Below are 24,385 nucleotides of genomic sequence, written 5' to 3' on the forward strand. Positions count from 1 at the left end.
CGCCTTTTGTTCCACCCTCTATGTGAACAATTGGGTGGCGGAAGTGTGCATTTTGCATCTCTTCCATCCGGTTTTTTTTGCCCCCCAATGTGAACTCAGCCTAAATACGATGTGTGTCATGGTAAGAGCGAGCGAGACCGGCCAGTCACCCGAGCTAGCTATAAGTAAATCAATGTAGTATGTGCCTACGGTTTTTAGAAAAGAAACTATTAGGTGAATCTTGTGAGATGCAACGATTGAGAATTTGTCAAATCTATCGCGCGAAGCTGTCAGATGTCAACGCAAAGATGGAAACAATTGAAAGCAGCGTGAGGACAAGCAACAGGGCGGCAAACTTGCATGTGTTCGGCATTGACAGAAACACTGGCACGCAGCTAGAAGCAGGTTGTGGGAGTTTATTTTTTTTATAAAGTACCGAAGTATTTCACATGCAAATAAACCAGCATGACGAGTTGGTTAGCTTGATATCCCTTATGCATGCGGGGTTAGAGTTCGAATCTTAAAGAGCTTCTTTTAATGTGCACTATCCTCAGAGAACGAATCTGGGAAGATCCTGTGCAATAAATATGACGCCTACCAGTATTTGTATTACCATCCCGTGTCGAGACAGACGTTTGTGTGGCGCCAGCCCGAAGCTCGTTCACATCTCTGACAGATCAATGGCTTGCCTAGGAGATGAGCAGGTGCCACACCATACCTTGCAGGATATGGCAAGGTGCGAGTTTTGGTTTTCAACATCAAGCCTTTTGTTTCTTCTTTGCAGATACAAGCTGCAGACTATGCCTCGGACATTTCATTTGTCAAGCTCAAGTATGGGCTTCAGAACTTCTTCGCGTCTGTCAAAATGCTCAAGGTACAGCCTGTTTACGCAGCCATTTGGTTCATCGCAGCTCTTGCAAGGTGTTTCTCCACAATTACGACCTTTTTGTTCTTGGCCACTTTTCAGACTCAAAATAGCTTGGTTTCTTTGCACAAGGCGCTCCTTTACACCTTCGATAGCCTCCTTTTGTTAGACATTTACGGAATGCAAGCATCTTCCTCATTTGCTTTGTGTCTGACTGTATTTTCACGAATAATACGATGTGTGTTGTGTTCTGTTCATTGATGGACATTCTAGTTAGTTTTTCTCTACGTTTGTACTATTTTAAAGTCGTTTTCTAGCATTTTCTATTGTTTTCTTATGCAACTTTTATAGCTGGTCTCCTTTTGTTTGATTTAGCTCTATTAAGTTAGGGTTTTTTTCTCAATGGTTACTCTTCTGTCTCTCATTTGTGCTCAAACTTCCTAAACGGCCTTGTCTGTGTTCATATTTCAGGATAAAGAGGCTTCATCACGACAAGATTTCCAGCTGCTGATGGAGGTTTCAATTTTTTGATGAGTTGTTAAACTCTTCTTAATAATTCTGCGATTTCTTCTCCCAAATAAAGCAAACTAGACTTGCACCTTCTTTTTCTTGACCTATGGCAGAAACATAAAAAACTAGAGGCTGCACATGCTGAGGAGGTTCTTTCGTTGCTTTCTGAGATAACAAAGGGAAATGAAGCTCACTGTCAGCTTGAAGTAGAGGTAGCCAGCAATTTTGAAGTTCTGCATAGTGAGTTCTGTGTACACTTTATTGCAACATAAGCTGAAAAGAACAATGGATCTCCACCAGTTACAGAGGCCAAAGAATTTTATTATAAGGTATCTAAAAAACATGGCTTTCTAGCCAGGACTTACCGAAATTAGCACGGCTTCCTAGCTTATGTCATTTTGTGGCAGTAGCAAGAGTCATCGTACACAGTAGTTTAACACAATGCTTTTTATGCAGTTCGTCTTCTGCAATCTTGTTGTAGTCAATTGTTGGCATTGTCATCTAGATAAAATGTGCCGTGCTTGAAGCAAAGCAGAAAATTTTGATGTCTGTCAATAGATCTCAATACAATATATACTACCTTTATGAACATGTTTATACAACTAAAAGTGCTTAAGCTTTTTACGAAGTCTACAAATTTTTGAGTCCATGTAGTCACAAGGGACGGTTATGTGAGGAGTCCTTGCAAGCTTTCAAATTATGTTTGAAACTAATATTGTATCACCTCCCTAGCGCGAGAGCTTTTCCCAACATTATTTTGCTTCTAATGGTTTTCGCATATACCAGTCACAATACAACCATGCATTTACACCCAGTTTCTGGAGTACACATATCACAATGATTGATTTAGCTTAAATCTAGTCTATAATGGGTCCAGATTGATGTGTTTGTGAACCAAATTGATCCAGAATTAGGTGATCTTGCTAAATATACAACTTACAAAACATGAAATTTATGCAGTTATTCATCAACTCCATATAAAATAGCACCAATGTCACACTGGGTGGTGCAAGTACACATTGATGAGAATGCATAGATTAGAACTCATGTGTAAACAGATGTGCTTGTTCAATGTCTGTCAAAAAGGATGTTTATTTACAGGTTCAGGATCTTAGGAGAGAGGCATCTGTGAAATCTACTGAGATACAAAACTTGAAAGATGAGCTTAGAGCTTTGATGGATACTCGCTCTCAGTTGACTGAAAACTTGAAGGTACTAGAAAGACACTGGTGTTTTCTATTTATGATGTCAAGAATTTTCCACTGCTGGATAATAACTGAAAGTTAAGAAAAACCAAAATCACATGCAATAATCAATTGCAGATGCAGTGCTGCACTGGATGGTGCTTCAAGGGCTCAGTGCTCTGTCTGGTCCTTCTCGGCTGTGCTTCCTATCTATTCACATGCATCTGCCAGTCATAAGCATGTCAAACCGTTGAACACTCATGTAGGAACATTATTCATTAGTGAGAATATTTTGATATGCATCTTAATTTATCTTTCCCTGAGTTTCGATGCCTTTTAATCAGTGACAATTGTGGAAGAGGTCGTTGTTTTATGTTTGCCTTTGGGATAGGCACAATGTATTTAAAAACAGTGTATTAAATAGTTATGATTGGTGAATGTTGCTTTATAGCCTTGTGGGGGGTGATCCATAGAAACAACATAATTGAGAGTAAAGAAAGGTGAACATTGCTTGATAGCCTTCTTGGGAGTGATCCGGCTTCAAGGATCCCCCCTTGGTGGAACTCATCCTGAGGGCCGGGCCGAGGCATGGCAAAGTTGCTTCTTGTGGTCAGGCTGCTCAAGAGAGCGCCACCACATAGATTGTGAGCTGCTGTCAGAAAAACCTGACAGCAGCTCACATCAGCAATCAAGGCTTGTAGGTCTCACCATCCCTTGTCGGCCATTTGCGCACACGAGCTTGCAGGCATCATTAAATGAGCATCCAGTTGAACAAACTCAACTCACTTGTCCTCAGTCCTTGACTTCTCGTCCTCATTTCATCCATTGATAGAGGGGGAATAAAAAATAGCCAAACTCAATGGTTTTGGCCTTGTTGAAGTCTTGGCCTTGTTGAAGTCTTATACCTCTGATGATAAAACTCAATGGGAGAAGTACTTGCCTCTAGTGGAGTTTGCTTACAATAACAGAGTTCACACGTCTATGGGGAAGGCGCCATTTGAGATTGTCGAGGGTTTCAGAAAGGTTCCACCGATTCTAAGCATCAAGGAGAAGATTGCTGAAGCAGATCAGTACTGCGATACTATGGTCCCTTCTAGGTACAGGAAAAGATAAATGATGTATCCTTCCGGCTGTAGTTACCAGATACTTGGAAGATTCACAATGTATTCCATGCGAGTCTCTTGAGACCTTTCAAAGGTGAAGAACCAGTGGACAGGAGCCAGATGAGCAACTAAAAGTGGAAGAGATTCTCATTCCAGTACACATACTAGAGATATTTGGCCAAGTTTAGGAAATTGGAAATTAGCCGGCTCTAACCTTGGCGTTCCTTTCGGTATTTCTTTATATTGCATCAACATAGTGCAAGCCGGTACTTCACGCTCTGCACCTTTTCCAAGAAGTGTGTCAGAGAATGAGCCCTAACCTCATATTTAAAGGCCCTTGGCCTGAAAAGCAATTACAGTGAAAAGCTTCAAACTCAAAAGCAACTGGTCCAAAAAGTACTAGCGCCAAAATTTACCAGCGCATTTTGCGGAAATCCGTACAACTGCCACGTCAGCACTTTTAACGCGTTTTGTGGAAATCTACCACGTCAGCACTGTCAATGGAATTTCAGGGCTGTCCGTACAATTGCCATGTCATGAGTCTAGTGTGTGTGGGTCTTGCTTTGTTTTAATCCCTTTGTCTCTTGGGCCCCATCGGATGGGGTCCCATAAGGATTTCTTCTTCTGTTGTTGCTTGTTCTTCTTAGGGTTTAGGCCCCTCGGCCGTGATCTGAAGGTTGACTATGCTCTTCACTGACTTGACACGTCAGCAGTTTGTGACATCCCCCCTTCTTGAAAGAAAGTAATCGTCCGTGATTATAGCATATCTGTAGCGCGGATAGTGTGTCGTGCTCTTTACAGTGGGTGCTTCTCAGTGCAATGTGCGTGACAATCTCACTCGAAGCAGACTGAAAACAAAGGAACAATAGATAACAACTGAGCTCACAGAGACACAACATTAGACCAGACATATGACTCGACTATCTCAAAGAACCGATATAGACTCTGGGGTGGCAGCACACTCAGCTCCAACCCAGGACTCACAGGTACAATGGGGGTGTCGAGGCTCAGATGTGCAGGGATGGTGTGCTGTGTATCAACTCGCTACCCCAGACGACGACCCAAGACCGTATATGAAGAAGATGATAATTCTGACCCAACAACTACTACTAACATGTACCCCCATAAAGAGCCACCAACGGCTCATAAATGCCAGCCATCTAAGAACTGAGTGGTGGTGGTGACCTGGCCACGATCTCCAATAGACCACCGTCTTCCGTTTTTATCCCTGCCACGTGACACTGCCCAGCCGTCCAGAAAGTCCGTCCAGTGTGAATCGGACCAGACCAACTGTACTAACTGTGTGTCCTGTGAAAGTGACATTGAAGCCTTGCTACAGGTTGCCCGCCACAAAACCACTCACCGTCTTGGTGAGAGAAGCACTGAAACTGCTAAAAGACCGAACTGCAACAATAAATGAGTACTGTACTGCCATGGTGAAAAGATTGTCAATCCCTCATCCCAGAGAAAGAGTAGTCGCTACAACTGCACCCGAAGGATCGGTCTCTGGCGGTAGAGCCATCAAATCGATGGTGGAACTTCGTTGCTGGACTAGAGGCTACTGGTCTCTGCTGTCCATAACCTAGCCGCCTGTGAAAGGAGCCGCCAGCTGCTGCAGGGTAGAGGGCAACACCTGTCCGGCAGTGTATTGAGGACGGTGGGTGACACATCCATGGCGGTGTGCACCAGCTGTACCGTCGCAGCAAGGGACGCTATGCATGTGAGAATGGTGATGACTGAAACCCTTGAGAATACTGTTGGTTGTAGAACTGAACTGGAGGCTGAAATAGAGGTTGTGTGTAGAGTCCCATAAAGTGCTAAGAAGGACCCGCAGTATGCAATGGTGGCCCAAATCTAGTCCATCCAAACCCCACGCCAGCCTGAGCCGGAGCCTGTAGAAGCATTTCCTGAAATCCTTGTACTTGTGCTTTAAGGTCTTCAATGATGTCTGATTTTATTTTCAAAGCTTGTTGTAGAGCGAAAATTGTAGCATCCTGATCCAAGATGGCACTCTCTGCCACCTTCAGAGATCCCTCCATAGCTGCGTATATGGCAGAGGCGCTGATGCGTGGCAGCTAACTGTTCCGCTCCAAGCTCTATAGTGGCGATAGCATTCCTGGAGTCTTGTAATACGTTCTTCGAAAGGTATAGCAGAGAAGTTGAGTTGGCCACCCTTGAAGATGATACTGGAGGACTCCCAAGTGGCACAGGGGGCTCGCTAGGAGTAGGTACTACTAGTAGAGTAGGAGCTGAGATGGTGGTTGCAGGTGGAGTCAGTGATATATTGGGGAAGAAGGTAGAGGAATCTCCAAGGGAGAAGCCGCCGATTTGTCATGAATTTTGGAAGTAGACATTGGCCCAGTAGAGAGAGGGGTGGAAGACAGAGAACGCCACGGAAGATGTGTCACCTTAGTCTGTTGGCTCTCCGATACTGGCAAAGAGACAAGACTCTGCTGTATCTTTAGTCACCTTTGCTTTGATCTTCTTTTGCTTCGTGATTTTAGGATCAGCATGAATGTTTAAGGATTTCCTTTTCCCTTGCACACTTCGTGTATCCTCATCTACTTCGTCTGATGTAACATGTATATTTATGACCCATGTCAACAGAGGTGCAACGAAACATTTGAAGCTAAGTTGCACAAACCTCACTTGGACCCGAAACCTTTTGTCCCTAGACTAACGATGAAAAAAGAATCTGATGAAATCCACAGGGTTGGGCATGGAGCAAACAATAAAGGCCGTCCCAATGTGATAATGTAGTGGGCAGTTCACATTTTCTTTTATCTTCAGTTTCTTTTATCTTCTTTGGCATCTCTAGCTAAAAAATAGTATCTAAAGATTGCCAAGAGCTGTTTGTTTCTTTCGTAATCTGGGTGATCCGTACTGAGCATCTCCTGACATGCTTGAATGGTGGCATCCTTGGAAAGCTAAGAGAAAGTTCGGGTAGCAGGTTTCACAGATGGAAAGGTGGTCATACCCATAGCATGGCCTCTAACCTTGTAGCAGTGAGTTTATGGCCTCTGACCTTGGGAAAGTGCTTTAGAAGATCATGTATCATCTCAACAGGGACAACTGAAACAGCGGTTGGGAGATCCTCATCGGCCAGTGCTGTGAGATCCATAGTCTGAAGCTGATCCTTGGAGAGGATTTCGCTTAGAGATGGTCGAGGCGTTTGTAGATAAACAACCAAGGAGAATGGTGTGCGATTTTTAGATGTAATAGGCCAACCGATCTCATGATGGATGATTTCATGATTGCGTTTCTTTTTACTTTTGCTGTTTTCACATTTGTTTCTTTGGACGCATCCGATTCAGAGACAACTTTTGAATCCGACTCTGAGGTTGGGGAGGCTTTGTAACTTTCATCGCTGGCATCACTTGAAGTGAAGTCATCCAGATCGTGGCCACTAGTTTCTGAGTCTTCCTCCTCTTCAGCAGAACTCAGCTGCTGAGGTGGTGGCTTCTTGACTGCTTTTCTGGAAGGTTTGTTGCTACCCGCCATGATAATTGCAAAACTTCTGACACTAACTGATGTGCACATCTTGCTGACTCCTTGCTGAGTGACTGAAGTTGTTCCAATGCACAGCCAGAAGAACGTTAGACACTGAACAAACTCAAAAGCTGATCCACAATTGCATACATATCCACACTTGCATACATGTGATAACTCTTCAATTACTGTATACTGCTTTTGAAGAAGCGGAAGCGAAGAAGCCGAGAACTGCTGAAAGAAGTCGAAGAGCAAGCGGTCGAATTGGGAAGAGCGGCGAGAGATGTTGTGATTAGGGTTACTTTGGAGGGAAGGCTCACGAATAAAGCCGCTAAAAAAAGGGTAGAGGTCGAGTTTGTGTTTGACGAACCCGGACAACCGAGTTTGTCAAGGAGAGGGGTAGGGCGAATTGGTGAGGGGGACCAGTTGGATAGGGGGGAAAAGGGCGAGTTTGGAGGAGGAGGGACGAACTAGTAGAGTGACGAATTGGGACAGAGGGAGAGGGAGGCGAATTGGGGTAGAGGGGGGAACGAATTGGGCAAAGGAGAAAAGGCGAGTTGGGGCAGGTTGGGGGACGAATTGGACCAGAGTAAAAAAAAAGGGCGAGTTGGGGGAGGGGGGGACGAACTGGGAGAGGGGAGGGAGGCGAATTGGGAGAAAGGGGGGGGGGGGGGGGGACGAATTGGGCTAGAGTAAAACAGGGCGAGCTGGGGGGGGGGGGGGGGGGGGGGGGGGGGGGGGGGGGGGGGGAAGGGGAGAGGGGAGGGAGGGGCGAATGAGGAAGGGGGAGAGGTGGGCGAGGGGAGGGGGGGGACGAATTGGGCCAGAGTAAAACAGGCGAATGGGGGGGGGGGGGGGACTGGGGGGAATGGGGAGGGGGAAGGGAAGGGGAAAGGGGGGGAAGAGGGGAAGGGGACTGGGGAGAGGAGAGGGGACGAATTCGGCCAGAGTAAAAAAAGGGCGAGTTGGGGAGAGGGGGATGAATTGGGGAAGAGGGGAAGGGGGACGAAATGGGAGAGGGGAGGGACGAAATGGGGAAGAGGGAAGGGGACTAGTTGGGGAGGGGGATGAATTGGGAGAAGGGAAGGGCACTCTGTATGGGGCGAGGCAGTAGAAATGGCCAGGCTTAGGAAGAAGTAAGGGGGGTTAGTATGAAGGTAAATTTTGGGATTCCCAGTAAGAGCATCAAATAATATAGAAAACATGACCATCAAGGTGGTTTACACAAGAAGTTCAATGCGGGACAAGTACCCAATTACAGTGTAGAGACAAGTTCCCAAATTACACAATGTAGAGAAGGGATTTATAGGAGGAAATGTGGATACTTCTAGGACATATCACAGTATCAGAGTGTTTCAGAGACATTAACAGAACACCGGTTCTAGTGGGAGGAGAGTGGAAAGAAAAGAGATGAGAGATTCAGAACCTATTAGGCATAACAATTACTGCCTAACAATTACAGGTGGTGAGACGACTGTAGATTGTTACTCAGATGAGGGATAATAGCACTTGATTCTAGAGCCATTTACCAGCGGCAATGGAACATTGTCCAAAGTTACTAACTGGATTGCTCCTTGTGGCAAAATTTCCTGTACCATGAATGGCCCTTGCCAGGCTGGGACCAACTTCTTAGCTTTTTTCAGATATTTAGCTTGATAGAGTAGCACCAGTGTTCCTTGCGTTATTTTCGGCTTTCTGAGGTGGCGATCATGCCACGCTTTGCGACGAAGTTGCTTGGCTTGCAAAGCATGTGAAGCTAACATCCTGCTTTCTTCTAACATTGAGAGACGAGAGAGGTTTGCGAAAGCAATCCCTGCTGTGACGCGAACACTTCCCACTCTTGCTGAACCTGAGTTGAACTCATATGGTGCAATTGCTTCTAGACCGAAAGCTAGCTGGAATGGGGTGTAGTTAGTGGTTGCCTTGAAGGAGGTGCGATAAGCCCAAACTGTGCCGAGGATAGCCTGAGCCCAAGAAGTTGGATGCAAGTGACAAGTTTTCCTGAGAAGAGCGATTAGCACTTTGTTAGTGCTCTCAGCTTGTCCATTTGCTCTAGGATAGTAAGAGCAAGATTTGCGATGAAAAATCTTGTAGTTTGTGAGGAGTGTGGAGATCAGGTCGTTGACGAAATGACTACCTCGATCACTGGTGATTTTCAGAGGGCACGCAAACCTGCAAAAAATATTTTCATACAAAAATTTTGCGACAGTGGCGGCTGTACAGTCGATGGTAGCCACCACTTCGGCTCACTTTGTTGCATAATCCGTTGCTACCAGGAGATACTTACGATTGCCGGGTTGAGCAGGTGGAGTAATTGGACCAACAAAGTCCAAGCCCCATCGCTCAAAGGGCAACCGCGCCATAGACACCTGCAGAGGGCGATTGGATTGCTTGCTAGGCTTGGATGCACATCGCTGACACACATCAAAAATCTTGACATGAGCAATAGCATCTCTAAATATATAGGGCCACCATAAGCCGGTCTGTAAGATTTTTTGCGCCGTGATGTGACCAGGGTAGTGGCCACCTGTAGGACCATAGTGTGCATCTTCTAGAATGTGGTCTACTTCATGAGGGGAGACGCACCTGCGCAGCACACCATCTGGCCCAGATTTGTAGAGCTGTCCGCCAATCAAAGAGAAGGGTCTAGACTTCAGCAAGAGTCTTCTTTTTTGCAAGGGAGAAGCATTCTCAGGATATAGGCCAGTAGAGAGCTGATGTAACACATCTCCATACCATTCTGGGGTTGTGTTGACCTTAAAGAGATGACTATCCGGAAAGTCATCATCAACCCCAGTATCAAACTCACTTGTATGTATGCGAGAGAGATGGTCGGCCATGATGTGCCGCTTGCCTGGACTAAGGACTACTTCGAAATCAAATTCCTGGAATATCAGTAGCCACCTCCAGACTCATCCTGCAACTTGGGGTTTATTCAAAAGATAGCGTAGCGCATGATGATCCGTGATAATAGTGAAGTGAACCCCTAACAAGTAATGACGAAACTTTTCTAAAGAATACACCATAGCCAAACCTTCCCTTTCTGTGGTGCTATAGTTGCGCTCTGCTTTGGTGAGCTGGCGACTTGCATAGTGAACAGGGCGATCCAGGTTGTACTCCTTACTAGGCTAAGTCAGCACAACACCCACAGCCAGTTGACTGGCATCAGTATGCACATGAAAAGGGAGAGACCAATTTGGAGCCACTAAAATAGGTGCTTTAGTGAGGCGTTTTTTGAGGTATGCAAATGCTTCAGCCTCAGGTTTTGACCATTGAAAGGGTCTGATACCACTGTCACAAGACAGGTACCATGTGCCAATAGAAAAGAACAGATTGAACAGACTTTTAGCACTTCAATAACAAGTGAACTGAAAGAGAGAGACGACACGCGACACAGTGGCAGAATTCCACCCCAGAGAGTATTGGCCTCAAACCTTGGCGCCCCTTCTGGTATTTCTTTATATTGCATCAACACAGTACAAACCGGTACCCCACGCTCTGCACCTTCTCCCAAAAGTGTGTCAGAGAATGAGCCCTAACCTCATATTTAAAGGCCCTTGGCTTGAAAAGCAGTTACAGTGAAAAGCTCCAAACTCAAAAGCAATTGGTCCAAAAAGTACTAGCGCCAAAATCTGCCAGCGTGTTTTGCGGAAATCTGCCACGTCAGCATTGTCAACGGAATTTCAGGGCTGCCCGTACAGCTGCCACGTCATCAGTCCATGCGCGTGTATGTGTGTGGATCTTGCTTTATTTTAATCCCTTTATGTTTCTTGGGCCCCATCGGATGAGGTCCCATAAGTTGGTAGCACTTCTTCTTTTGCTGTTGCTTGTTCTTCTTAGGGTTTAGGCCCCTCGGCTAGATCTGAAGGTTGCCTCTGCTCTTCACTGACTTGACACATCAGCAATTTGTGACAATGTCACAAACTGGTGACGTGGCTAGCCCCGGACACACACTCACACGCTGCCCGGATATTGCACCAACAGGCTGACCGACACATGGCAGGCCGTACGGATCACCGAAAAATACGATGATGACATGGCAGTCAGTACGTTGTACGGAATTGCGTAAATTACGCTGGCTGTTTTTAGCAGCTTTTGGATGAGAGATTTTTAAGGAATTGCTTTTGGGGCATAAAGCTTTGGAGTCAAAAGATTTTGGGGTCTGCTTTTGGACATCCCTTGTATCAATAAATAAGTGGGCTTGGCCTCGTTACTCAGAGCATCTGGACACAGAGTGTGAGAGTGAGCGCCTGTCGACTCTCTTGTACTTTGAACACAGCTTAATATAAAAAGAAATACCGAAAGGGGCGCCAGTCTTTGGGGCCAATACCTCTGGGCACGGAACTACGTCGGGCTGTGTTGCCTTTGTGAAGTGTTTTGAAGTGAATCTCTGTTGTGTCGCGGTAGAATCTTGACTTGGGGTGTCCAAGTGTGTTACAATGGTATCAGAGCGCGGCCAATTTCTCTTCTACCGGGAAATCTGATCCTTTTCTCGCGACACTTATGGATTCCAACAAGAATTAGTCAACTTCTTCTGCATCTGCCAATGCGGGAGGAGATGACGAAGAAGATTTTCATGAACAAACAGAGGAAGAGTACGGGCCACCTCGGCCTACTGAGTACGAACTTGAAGAGATGGAACGTCTACAGCAGGTTGACGAGTGCACAAAGCAGATGATTAAAATTGCGAAGGATCCGAAACTTGTAAAATTTTTGTCTCAGCAATCCATCGCCGAAGTGCACACCAAGTGACAGAAAGCCACAGAACCACCCATCAAACCGGCAATCAAGAAACCTCCTTCTTCGAGGATGTTTACAGAGCAAGAATTGCAAGAGGTGGTCCAGACACAGATCAGCCGGCTTTTGGACGCAAACAACAAATCCAAAAAGCAAGAGAAAAAGCATAAGAAAGGGACTGACTTCCCGGGTTATTTGGGTCGTCAATCTTCTTTTGCATCCGCAAGAAAGCAGAAGAAGTGTGTACGATTTGAAGGACTACCCAGCTCTTCTTCTTCTTCTTCTTCTGATAGTCCTTCTAGCTCTTCTGACTCGAGCAAGGAAGACAAAAAAGGCAAAAAGTGAAGCAAAAAGCAAAGCTTCGGAAAGGGAAAGAAAAAGGCAAAGAAGCCTAGATTTCGACCAGTTTCTGACAGTTCTACATAGGAGTCATCCTCAGACAGTTTGGACTTCGACGATCACATGTTTTATGCAAAGAAGAAACACTTTCATAGAGCCAACCAATACGACTTTCTCGAAGACAAAAGCAAGAAAGTGAAAGAATTCAATGAAGGTGGACAGTCGATTAAATTTGAATCCGTTTCTGGGTTCTGAGATGTTGCGAGGGCTTTGGCCTTCATTCAGCAGTTTGACATAGCTTTCTTTGGAGGGTATTCTCAGAGCACTCCAAGATTAGGAGGGCTACATCTTTCTTTAAGGGAAATGCTCGAACATGGTGGTCCACTCTTCTTTTGAGGAAGGAAGCTCCAGTTAAATGGTTGAAATTTAAAAGGCTCTTTATTTCTTCTTGGCTGACTCGGGAGTACGAACGAGATATACGAACCGCTTGGAATCATCTTTGGATGACCAAGGGAGATTCTTTGGACGCTTATTGCGAGAGATTTTGGAACTTTTTTCTACCAACCTCTTCATTTAAGAAGGTCTTGTTTAAGGAATAGATTAAGCCGTTTTGCTGCGGACTCTCTACAGAGATCCGAGACTACTGCCTGGAACAAAAGTCTAATTCTATTCAAGAATTGATGGGTCGATACACTCGGGAAATTTAACTTACCCCCTGATGAGATCTTGACTCAGAGGACCCAACAGACTTCTAACAATGAAAGTAGAAAGAGAGAGAGTTTCAAGGACAAGAAAGACAAGGATACAGGACCCGGCTCACTCTTTGAGAGAGGGCCAATTACATCAAAGAAGGGAACTGTCTGGATGCGAAGAACATGGGCACGTCTCCGTGAAGTGCCCTAAAAAGGCACATCAAGAACAACATGAAGACAGGCCAGAGAGTTCGAGAGCAGTTGAGGAACGTGGCAGAAAAGGGAAGATGAAAGCAGGACTGGTTCCAGATTGCATGGGTACTGACCCAAGCTCGATTGATGAAAGTACAGAATTTTGCCGAGCTTGGGGCAAAGTGAAAGATCAAGACGCCCTGATTTTCTTTGATGGAGGAGCTAAGACCAACTTCACGCTATCGGATGGGACCACTAGCAGAGGCAGTTCTAGCGGCATCTATCATTGGCAAACTTCGGTTGGATTGTCAGGGGTATTTGGGGCATGAGAACTTATACATAATGCCCTCGAAAGGTTGTGACGTCCTCCTAGGAGTCCCCTAGTACCATAAGAACAACGCCGTGGTCGATTATTGAGCAAAGCAAGCGACTTTGACAAATGAAAAGGGCCGAAAAATTGTACTTGATGTAAAATTGAAGGGCGAGTCTATCCCTATTGTATTGGCTTCGACTGTTTCCAAATTAATGAAATCCAGTTTGTTGTTTACTCGATCTACTTGAAAGAGTTAAATGATGAATACAGAACGAATCTGTCTGAACTTGATAAAGAACGCCAAGATTTTCTCCACACTCATGCTGATTGATTTTTTGAGGGCTTGCCAGTTGAGTTGCCATCATTCGTTCTAAGGATCATACCATTGATCTGATACCTGGAAGCGAACCACCGAACCGGCCACCTTACCGTCTTAGTCGAGCCCAGAATGAAGAGATTATGAACCATGTGAAAGACCTTTTGGAAAAGGGTCTTATCCAGCCGAGTACTTCATCCTACTGCTCTCCGGTGTTGTTGGTTTTAAAGAAAGACGGATCTTCGAGAATGTGCATTGATTACAGAGCTCTCAATAAAATCACCATCAAGCATAGATTCCCGATTCCAAGGATCGATGATATTCTTAACCGACTACAGGGATTCTCTTGTTTTAGCAGGATTGATTTGAAAAGTGGATATCATCAGATCAAAATCGCGCCGAGAGATGTCTATAAGACAGCTTTTCGGACGAGCTTCGGTTTATATGAATTTTTGGTGATGCCTTTTGGCCTTACCAATGCTCCAGCTACTTTCAACCGAATGATGGATAGGATTTTCAGAGAGTACAGATCTTTTGTCGGCACTTCTTTGATGACATTATAGTCTTCTCCAAGGATGAGGCTGAAACCGGCCTGTAGGGCGGTGGACTTTGGCTTTCACCCAAAACTTTACTTTAGACTTTAGGACACAAAGGAACTTCACGAATAAGCCTGTGATGACTGGAATTCAACACTTGAAGACAAACCACGGCCTGGCAGCTAGAGCGTTACCAAGCTGACAACGACACCATGTTGGCCCCAAAGACTGGCGCCCCTTTCGGTATTTCTCTATTCTTATTATACTTAAGAAAAACCTGTAAACTTCCACAAGCTGTCCCACTTTTATCGGGCTGAAATTCCTTTGCTCTAACTTGATTTTGGCAACATAACCACAGTAGAAGTCTCCACGGACAAAATCCCAAGTAAACATTGACTTTCCACGCACTTTGCAAAACTTGGTGAGAAATTGCAGCTCGCTGAATTCTCTGTTTTGCGCTCCGATCCGCGTGCCGATCGCTTCTGTGAATAGCCATCGAGCTCTCGCACCTGTAGGGTCACTTGCCCCTTGAATTAGACGAGATTCCTCGCGGGAAATCTCTCTAAATTGTCCTGTACAAGTGCACCCAATGCTTTCTCGAGGCTCCCTTGGCAAATAAACGATCCGAACGCTTGCACCTAACCCTCACTAAGCTGTGCAAACCTGTCCATGGCTGTAATTGCAGGTTTTTGACCCAATTTCGCCAACATAACGGCGCAAAAATCCGTGTAGGTCAAAAGTACACGTCAAGGACACTTTCCCTTGCGGTATGGAAGCTTTCCAGTGAGCTGCATGTCAATTTCAGCATGCTGTAATTTTCTGTTTTTCCATTGTTAGGTGCCTATTGCCTTGTACACGCATCCCAAGGCCTTTCCGAGGCTCCCCTGGCGCTTCCCTACAGTTTAGGTGCAAAACCCTAAACCTGCAGAAAAACACAGCAGGCTGTAATTCTCTGTTTTGGACCGTTTTGAGCGGAGCGAGCACGCCTACACGTGTCTCAGGTGCTCCCGTACGCAATGGGACAGTTCCCCTTTAAATTGGACGAGTTTTCACGTGAGGAAACTCTCTGTTTCCGCATTCCTTCGCGATAGAATTGTGCGTACCTGAAGGGGATTCACAATTAGCTAATCCGGTTCGTGTACAGAAGGCTCTTTCCTTGGCAAAACCGCGCATAAAACCCCCAGAATTGTACATGGTCATCTGAGAAGCCCAACTAGTGGGGCATTACCATATGTGCAAAGGGCAGAGAGAGATGCGCGAGAGCAAATCGTCGCGCTACATAGAGCAAGGGAGAAGGCAAGCTTTCCATTAAAGCTGTGAGCACATGCACCCACTACTCACACACACTGTAGCACACTTATATTCCAAAAATCAGCCCTCTCTTTAATTGGGCGCCCTCTCTTCATGCAGATTTGGCAAGCTGCATCAGGAGACGCCACATGTCCAGTTTGCCTTTTTTGAGTTAATTCCCTAGTACCCACTGACTTATAGGTGTAGCGAGGGGCCTAAATGACTTTGAACTGAGCCTAGACACCCTTTTACTGCTCGGATTCTAGTGCCGATTGGCCCGACCAACTCGTGGTGACCTCCCCTTCCCAATTGCTGGTGAAACTCTCAGCCGTTAGCCGTTTCACACTGGCCAATCCGGTCACAATTTCACTTCCAGATTGTCCATGTACAAGGACATAAGAACTTGGTGGAAGATGCTTTGTCCTGGAAGCCGTTAGTCTTGGCTATTTCCGCGATTCATCATAGAAGCTTCGAGGACATGATCGATCGGTATGCCATAGATCCAGATTTTTTTGATGTTTTCACTCGAATACAGAACGGGGAGGTAGTAGCGGGATATTCCATACGGAATGGCTACTTGATGAAGAAAGCGATGTTGTGCGTTACACTGCCATTGAGGGAAAAGGTTCTAACTGAATGCCATTGTCCACCTTTTACGGGTCACCGCGGCATTGACACCACATTGAAAGGTGTGGAGCGTTACTTCTTTTGGCAGAGACTCAAGAAGGATGTGGACGACTTTGTACGCAATTGCTTGGTATGCCAGAAGCTCAAGTTTGACAGACATAAAGCACATGGATTGTTACAGCCTTTACCCATTCCCACCCGCCCTTGGGAAAGTATTGCTATGGATTTCATTTTTGATCTCCCGAAGACACAGAATGGGCATAATGGCATTTGGATTGTCATCGACAGATTTAGCAAGCAGGCTCACTTCGTTCCAGTGAAGAAAACAATCAAGTCGGATCATTTAGCGAGACTGTTCATTTCACACATTTTCAGATTACATGGCATGTCTGAGACAATAGTCTCTGACAGAGATCCCCGATTCACGAGTTTGTTTTGGAAGGCTATTTGGGAGAACATTGGCACACGGTTGCAGTTCTCGTCCTCTTTGCACCTGCAGACAGTTGGGCAATTTGAGATTGCAAATTCAGTTGTATTGGATTTATTGAAGTCTTACATTTTTGATCAGAAGACTCAATGGAACTTTTTTTTGCCCTTGCTGGAATTTGCCTACAATAACACGATCCACTCTTCGACGGGGAAGGTGCCATTTGAGATTATTGAAGGTGCTACGAAGGTTCACCCTTTGCACGAAAGATAAGATTTTAAAGCCGACCAATACACGAGGGACTTGGACACTGCTTTTGCCAAGGTCCGGGTGGCTTTAGCGAAATCTCAGGAAAGACACCGGAAGGCAGCAGATCGACACCGTCGCGATTTGAAATTAAAGGAAGACAATTGGGCGCTCTTACGTTTTGAGAAGGCACGCCTAAGAAAGAAACTGGGAAAGGAGCGGTTTTTTCCAAAGCTTAGCATGAGATACTATGAACCTTTCCAGATAAAAGAAAAGATAAATAATGTCTCCTTTAGACTGAAGCTGCCCGATACTTGGAGGATTCACAATGCTTTTCATGTGAGTCTCTTGAAGCCTTTTAAAGGCAATGTGCCCGATGATGGGAAGCTAGATGAGCAACCTGAAGTGGAGGAAAGCGAGGAGATACTCGTTCCAGAACAGATATTGGCACACAAAGATAGAAAGATTAAAGGTAAAGTGATTAGGCGGTTCCTGAGTAAATTCAAGAACTATCTTGCATTGGATGCAAAGTGGGTGGAGGAGGAGGACCTACCAGATACTCCTCAGATTTTGGAACTTTATCTTGAAGAATTCGGTTTAGCATAGTCTACTCCGATAGAACCTCGATTTGAGCATGGGCGAATCTAGTGCAGCGGGCTTACACAACAGGGGAGTCACCCCGCTCCTTTGTCAACAGATACCTCGATTTTTGATATAGAATCACTGATGTTTCTTTGGGTTTCAGGGAAACTATTGGGCGGACAGTATTCTGCTGTATGACTTTATGAACTGGAATTCCTGAAAATGAAAATGATTGATTTGTACTTGACTTGTTTGATTGCAGGAACTGAAAGACGAAATGACTGCAACATTTCGGTCTCATAAATCTCTACAGACATGATTGCAATAAGGATTAGTTAATCGGGCATCTATGAGGTCCCGACTGGATCTAGATGTGAATACTAAATATTTTTGAATAATCATGGTCTGAGATTTGGAATGAATTTGAATGTGATTTGTCATATGATGTCCTGTGATGTCAAGTGATGTCCTGTGATGTCCGTTGATGTGATTGTTATCTATCGCTCTTTGCCCGGGAAAAGCAACCTCCGTGCTTCGTAGTCTCGCGATCTCTTGCGTCTTCTGGCGACAGAGTCTCCTCTAGCTGGCGTTGGCAACTCCTCCTCTGAGAGACGGTGTGTGATGCTTTTATAGCTCCCTAGCCATAGTAGGAATAGCTGAGCGTTGGCTGCCCGCATAGAGATCGTTGGCCGTTTTTTTTTTATATCTCTTTTGCCAGAAAGAGGGGGAGAGAAATCGGCGAGCAGGATGGTTATTGCTGCTTTATTTTCTAGGTGGCTGCCCACTTATTAAGTGGGCGGCTGGCGTATTTTGAAAATGGTCTGAATGTGCCCAAAACTCAATAAAACCTTCCCAGGCATTTCTGGATGCAACCACATGCACAAATGCAATGCAGACATAGATTCCTCGTGGGAAAGCGTCTCCTCTTTCCGGAAAACATGTTTACCAAAATCTTTTTTAAGAAAAGCTTCTCAAATCCCATCTTTATTCTTGTGCTTGCGTCTTTACGCATATTCCTCTTTCCAGTTCGGGCTTTTTGCCAGACTAACGAATGCTTAATGTCACCCATCATATGACGCATCAAAGTTGTCAGTTCTTGATGGCTTTAAATAATTCTAGTAGATTTACAGTTCCCAAACTTTCGGTTCAAGTGCACATATTTAAATATGCTAATTTCAATAAGAAGAAATTACTCGAGAAAATAAGAAAATAGTCCATTTAGCAACAAATCGCCTTGGGGTTGAGAGGGCCAATGATTTGGTGTTTGTGAGCACCAACTTGCACATGCTTTCCAAGAGCGTCACACACGAGGAAGATCCCTTCACTGATGGGCTCGCGAGGCCTCATATGGCGCTGACGACCTAGACTACGACAATGATGTGGAGATTCAACAAGCGAGCACTTCCGGGGATTGATGATCACTGAGCACTCTAGACGCTAGAGTCTAGAGGCTACTCCTCTACCTAGCCCTTTACACTTTTGTTTAACCTTTACAGGTAACCCCCTTTTACTTAGTCTTTTTGTTATCTGTGTCACTGAGATGACATTGAAATTTGACTCATTTTGAGCCCTTGTGGCATGTACTTTTCATTTTGTATCCATCTCGTTTCTCGTGCCATCAATGTTTTATTAGCACATTTGCATCTATATGACTCATGTTTTTTGGTGTATTTAGTGTAGATTTGTGGTCAAAGTGATGCTCTATGTGTGTGGCATGTGTGTAGGTCAAAAAACGCCACAAAAACTTTGTTTTTTTTTTTTGCCGTTCCGACCCCTGCCCCCGTTCCCTAACTTTTGCCATCTCGTCCCCGTCCTTGACCCCACCATTCCATGTTACTATGCCCTCGCCCCACTCTCTCTCTCTCTCTCTCTCTCTCTCTCCTCCCCCCCCCCCCCCCCCCCCCCCCCCCCCCCCCCCCCCCTACAACACCGGAGGCATACTGCTTGATCGGGCGATAGAGTTGGGGTGGTCCCGTCGCCCACGGATGAGACGGCCCTCTCGATATCGACGCAGATTGCGACAGAGGATCCATACCATATTGGCGCGGCGGATACTGATGTATATGTATATGATGCCTCGACTGTCAGAGAGCTCCATTGTATCAGCTCACCCTTTGTATTCCCCTTGTATCAGCTTTCAACCCACCCTTACCCACTATTTCTTTTCAGTTCTTTGTACTTTTTGTACCCAGACATGGTATTAGATTCCACATGTAACCTTTTGGTCTCATAGGCCATTTTGGCCTTTTGAAGACGTTATATTACATTTCATTTCATTTCATTTCTCTCTCTCTCTCTCTCTCGCCCCTACCCACCCCTATCCACCCCCCACTCGCCCCTACCAAACCCTCCCCACCGTTACCTAGCCCCTATCCTCTTACCTGGCCCTACCCACTTTGCTCCGATGTTGGTATATCTTGGAAGGCATGCGGAGGTCTGCTCCAATATCGACCATAAGGTGGAGCTTCTTCTGATGCCATGTCTGAGGAAGGTGAGATAGAGGGTGTATGTAGTAGGATAAGGCTTGTGTAAACTAGTGAGTACTTTGATAAGCTATGGAGTATGTGACTCCCCTTGCCGTCGCAAGGGAAATTGATAATCAAAGCTATGTAGACCTTCCAGCTCAGTCTAGTGAAAATTATGCAGAGACTCTGTGTTCTCAGACGGTGAGCTTTTCAAATGCACAAATGCGAAAAAAGAAAATGGTTTTCTTCCCATAGACATACCCAAAATGACCGCCCACCGATCAGGCTTAGGCTGAGCATTGTGTTGTAGATATGCAGTTTCTTTCAGTTATCTTGGTGTACGTAGTAGTTTCTTCACATTATGAACTTGAGATGTTGGCATCTTTTCACAGTTTTCTAGTGTTTTCTCTCACCGAGACGGTGAGTGGTTTTGTGGCGAGCAACGTGTAGCAGGGCTACAGTGTCGCTTGCACAAGACGCACAATTACAATTACAGTTGGTATTGGGTTCGTACTGAACCGACTCTCGCCTAGGCAGAGTGACACATGACAGAGACACGGGTGGTGGTGTAGTAGAAACCATGGCCGGTTCACCACCACCACAATTTGGAGATAGACGTAGCTGGACTGTCAGGGATATTTTGCTAGCTGTTGGTTGCTCTATATGATTGTATTTATGTGTATTTGGTTCTAAGTCATCGCATGATCCATCTACTTCCTATGGTCTAGCGTTTTCAGTCTCGTGTCTTAAGTCTAGCACCACACATCGTCACTCTCCTTGCACATTGGAGCCTCAAAGCCCCATTGTATGTGTGAGCCCTGGGCTTGGAGCTGAGTGTGCGGCCAGCCATAGTCTGTACTAGTTCCATAAGTAAGTCGAGTTCCATTGAGTTCCGAGTCTGTTGTTGTGTCTTTGAGTTGCTCGTTCCATTGCTCTATTTGTTTTTTCTGTTGGAGTGAGGTTTTAGGCATATTGCACTTAGGAGCACCCACGCTAGTGAGCACGACACACTTTTCCTACTACATGCTCAGACCTAGAACCCTCTTAGGGCAACTACGGTAAAGAGGCTGCAGAGTACATGCCAATTGCTGCCCATGTATTTTATAGAATTAGTGAAAGTGCTATGATTCCTCATACTTGAAGTTTGTGTTTGGTGTTGATTTGTAGGCGACGAACTACAATTTAGAGTGCAAACTTGAGGAAAAGACTCGTGAAGTGTGTGTTCTTGCGGAGCAGCAAAACAGGCAGTCAGCTCTTCTGGAGGCAATTGAGAAGGAGGCACTTTCTGTTAGACAAGTACTTGAGGAGACAAATGCATGCATTCAACAAAAAGAGGAAGAAGGCAAGTGTTTGTAGCTTTTTAAGTGAGATAGATAGGTTTTGGGTTTAACAAGATTCAGTAATTTGTATATGTACTTCTTTGAAAGTTTTTGCTATGTTCAAGTTGGCTGTAATTTTTCATTGTTTCAAACCAAGTGTCTGGGTGATATAGTCACTCGGCATTACTGATACTGCATCGTTCGATTCAGCATCATCTTTTGGAAAGTGTCTAATGAAAGTCCTTGGGTATGAAGGCACTTTCCTGGGTACGTCCAACCTCCTACATAGCTTCTCTGAACTTGAGAGGAGACTCCAGCTGTTCAACTATTAATGCGACCACTGCTATTTCTGTTTAATTATAATCTCCAGATAGATTAGATGAGCTAGAGCAGCAGCTGAAAACTTTATCAAGTGATGTAGCTGGAAAGAGTGAACTGGTCATGGCACTTGAAATGAAGCTGGAAGCAGCATCCAATAATCACACCCATGAAACCGACAAAGAAAATATATCCTTTCACTATGGAAGGCAAAGTTTCATTTCCTGCAATGTATTGCTCAATGCATTTAGTTAACATGCTCGTTATTTAAAGTTTCCCAGTGTCTTCCCTTGACATGCAGCACTTCAAACAGTATCTGGAAGTGAAAGAAAGCTTGATTTTGATGTTGAGACAGGAAAAAGAGGTGATGTATCAGCTATTTTTCAGTACTCAAGCCAATGGTATTAAGCTTCTCTGATTTGATTTATATACACTACATGTTTTATCTCAGAGTACATATAGGGCTTGTAATGGAGGTCTGTTGGCTTGCAGCTGGTGGTTAACAAAACAGTTTACTCAAACAATCTGACTTTATCTCCTGTTCAAAGATGAGTATCAAGAGTCTTGAGGATGCAACTTGTGGAGTATGAGTTCTTGTGCAACTTGTGTCGATGATGAAGAACACTTGAGTGGGGATTTCTTGCCACGACGATGATTCTTAACCGGTTCCGCTAGACCTAATGGTTCTATGGGAGGGTGACACTGAGGGATGCCTTTAAAGAGGAACGCACAGGCCAGGCTTGCTGTTTGGGGGTTCCTGGATGGGTGCAGAAGCAGGGGGGGAGGTAGCTTGGGGATTAGCTCCGTCATGACCAACGTCTGGATGGTAACTGTATACTAGAGGAGAGACTCCATCGCTGCAAGCCATTCTAAATGCTCATTATAAGTGGCGTGATCAAAGAGCTTTTCTAGGTTAGACTGAGCAAAGTGGGAGCTTTGTTGAATGTTGGGATCAAGCCCTTCTTCCAGTTTGATGTCACATTGGCTGACCAAGAGTTGCAATCCACATCGCATTGATCCCCCAATCATGCAGTGCCTTGGTGTCCTGTAGCCATGTCCGGCCAATGAGTAAGGGAAAGCCTCCAACAACCCAGGAAAACAGAAGACCACAAAATCTAGTTTTAAAGCCAAGGTGACTGTGAATGGAGGTAGGGGTGTTTTCTGAAGACCAAGAGCTACCATAGTGAATCCAGGCATAAGGTTGATGCTAGTACCTCCATCAATGATCACGCTAGTGAATTGGTAGCCAAGGATAGGCACCATGAGACAAGGGCTCCCATAGTCAGTGAGATGTGCTTTCCGGCAGCTGATCACATAATTTGTTGTGGCATGCCACAGTGGTATATGCCTGCCACTAATAGGAGCCCCTCGATACAAGGACAGAATAATGGCAGGTGTGTCACTTCCAGGCCTGGAGTCCAGCCGGAGGAGATCATAAAGTGATACGTATTGATAGGTCGACTTGAGCAGCTTCTCCGTTGAGGAGACTTGAGGAGCGGAGTCTTCATGGGATGGCTGCTAGCTGCTGAAGGTCATGCAGGGCCTCAAAGTATGCTCCATCAATATTTGATGGCTGGGTCGGACCTTTCTCCTTGCCTTTAAAATTTGGCTCCATTGACTGTGGCTGGCAATTATTCTGGATTAAGCAATTTCTGTAGACCCCTTGGCAAAATTCTTTTGATATGGTTCAGATTTTCATTTCATTGCATTCTCATCTCTCTCTCTCTCTCTCTCTCTCTCTCTCTCTCTCTCTCTCTCTCTCTCTCTCTCTCTCTCTCTCTCTCTAGCGCGAGGCTCACGCAGGCAGGCAGAGGGCTCACGCCACACTCAGCAGGACATCGAGCAGGCCCTCTCTCTCTCTCTTGCGCGAGGCTGAGCACGTGCAGGCAGAAGGCTCGCGCAGGTGCAGAAACGCGCAGGCAGGCAGGCAGAGGGCTCGCGCCACAGAGGGCTCACGCCACACTCAGCAGGACAGCGAGCAGGCCCTCTCTCTCTCTCTCTAGCGCGAGGCTGAGCAGTAACGCGCAGGTTTGGCTCTCTCTCTCTCTAGCGCAAAATTGAAGGTTTGTGGCGGACAGCGAGCAGCTCTCTCTCTCTCTCTCTCTCTCTCTCTCTCTCTCTCTCTCTCTCTCTCTCTCTCTCTCTCTCTCTCTCTCTCTCGCTGCCCTGCTCGCTGCTGTCCCCGCTGCCCTGCTCGCTCGCTCTGCTCCCTCGCTGCCCCCTCGCTGACCCCGCTCGCTGCTGTGCCCCTGCGCTGCTGTGCCCGCCTGCAAACCCTGCCTGCCTGCAGCCCCGCGCGCAGTGGAACTCCTGCCGCCTCCCCCTCCTCGCGTTGCCTCTGCAAACCCGCCCCCCCTCGCTTTGCCTGCAGCCCGCCGAGGCGCGTGAATGAGGAAAGGCAGCCCCTCCCCCCCCCCCCCACATGCTACGCGTAGGATGACCCCCCCCCCCCCCCCCCCCCCCAAAATTTAACGCGTAGGATGTCCCCCCCTTCTTCTACGCGTAGGAAGTAAATTTTATTATTATTATTATTATTATTATTATTTTGGACCCCGACCCCGCCCCCGCCCCCGCCCCGCCCCCACCACTTTGTAACTTTCGGGCCCCATAGGTCATTATGGCCTTTTGAGGACTTTAGTATAACATTTCATTTCATTTCTACCAACCTTTACCCCCCTCAACCTCCCCCCCCGCCCTCCTTCACTTTAGTTTTCGAGGCGCGCGCGCGCACACACAGCTGAACATATTGAGGGCACCTGGCCACATCGCCTCGCGCTCCGCCACTCGTCGCGATCGCCGCCAGTGTGGGTGGACACGTACATCCAGTGCCGCGCCCGCTGCTAGGGTGGGTGCACA

General features: G+C 46.0%; 1 protein-coding gene across 4 annotated transcripts in view; it reads left to right on the forward strand.

The window, feature by feature from the left end:
• Positions 1 to 526: 526 nt before the first annotated feature.
• The window catches only part of LOC147433867 (uncharacterized), a 145,914-nt gene continuing 122,055 nt past the window's right edge, over positions 527 to 24,385 (forward strand). For all 4 annotated transcript variants that reach the window (XM_086490493.1, XM_086490494.1, XM_086490495.1 and 1 more), the window contains exons 1-9: positions 527 to 683; positions 764 to 853; positions 1,316 to 1,360; positions 1,468 to 1,566; positions 2,456 to 2,566; positions 21,060 to 21,234; positions 21,422 to 21,478; positions 21,582 to 21,718; positions 21,834 to 21,893. In XM_086490493.1, coding sequence (XP_086346619.1) covers positions 567 to 683; positions 764 to 853; positions 1,316 to 1,360; positions 1,468 to 1,566; positions 2,456 to 2,566; positions 21,060 to 21,234; positions 21,422 to 21,478; positions 21,582 to 21,718; positions 21,834 to 21,893 — 891 coding nt within the window. In that variant the 5' untranslated portion in view covers positions 527 to 566. The remainder of the gene's footprint in view (positions 684 to 763; positions 854 to 1,315; positions 1,361 to 1,467; positions 1,567 to 2,455; positions 2,567 to 21,059; positions 21,235 to 21,421; positions 21,479 to 21,581; positions 21,719 to 21,833; positions 21,894 to 24,385) is intronic.

Source organism: Adiantum capillus-veneris, chromosome 19 (genome assembly GCF_014529385.1).
Source record: "Adiantum capillus-veneris isolate H3 chromosome 19, ASM1452938v2, whole genome shotgun sequence".
Taxonomy (NCBI): Eukaryota; Viridiplantae; Streptophyta; class Polypodiopsida; order Polypodiales; family Pteridaceae; genus Adiantum; species Adiantum capillus-veneris.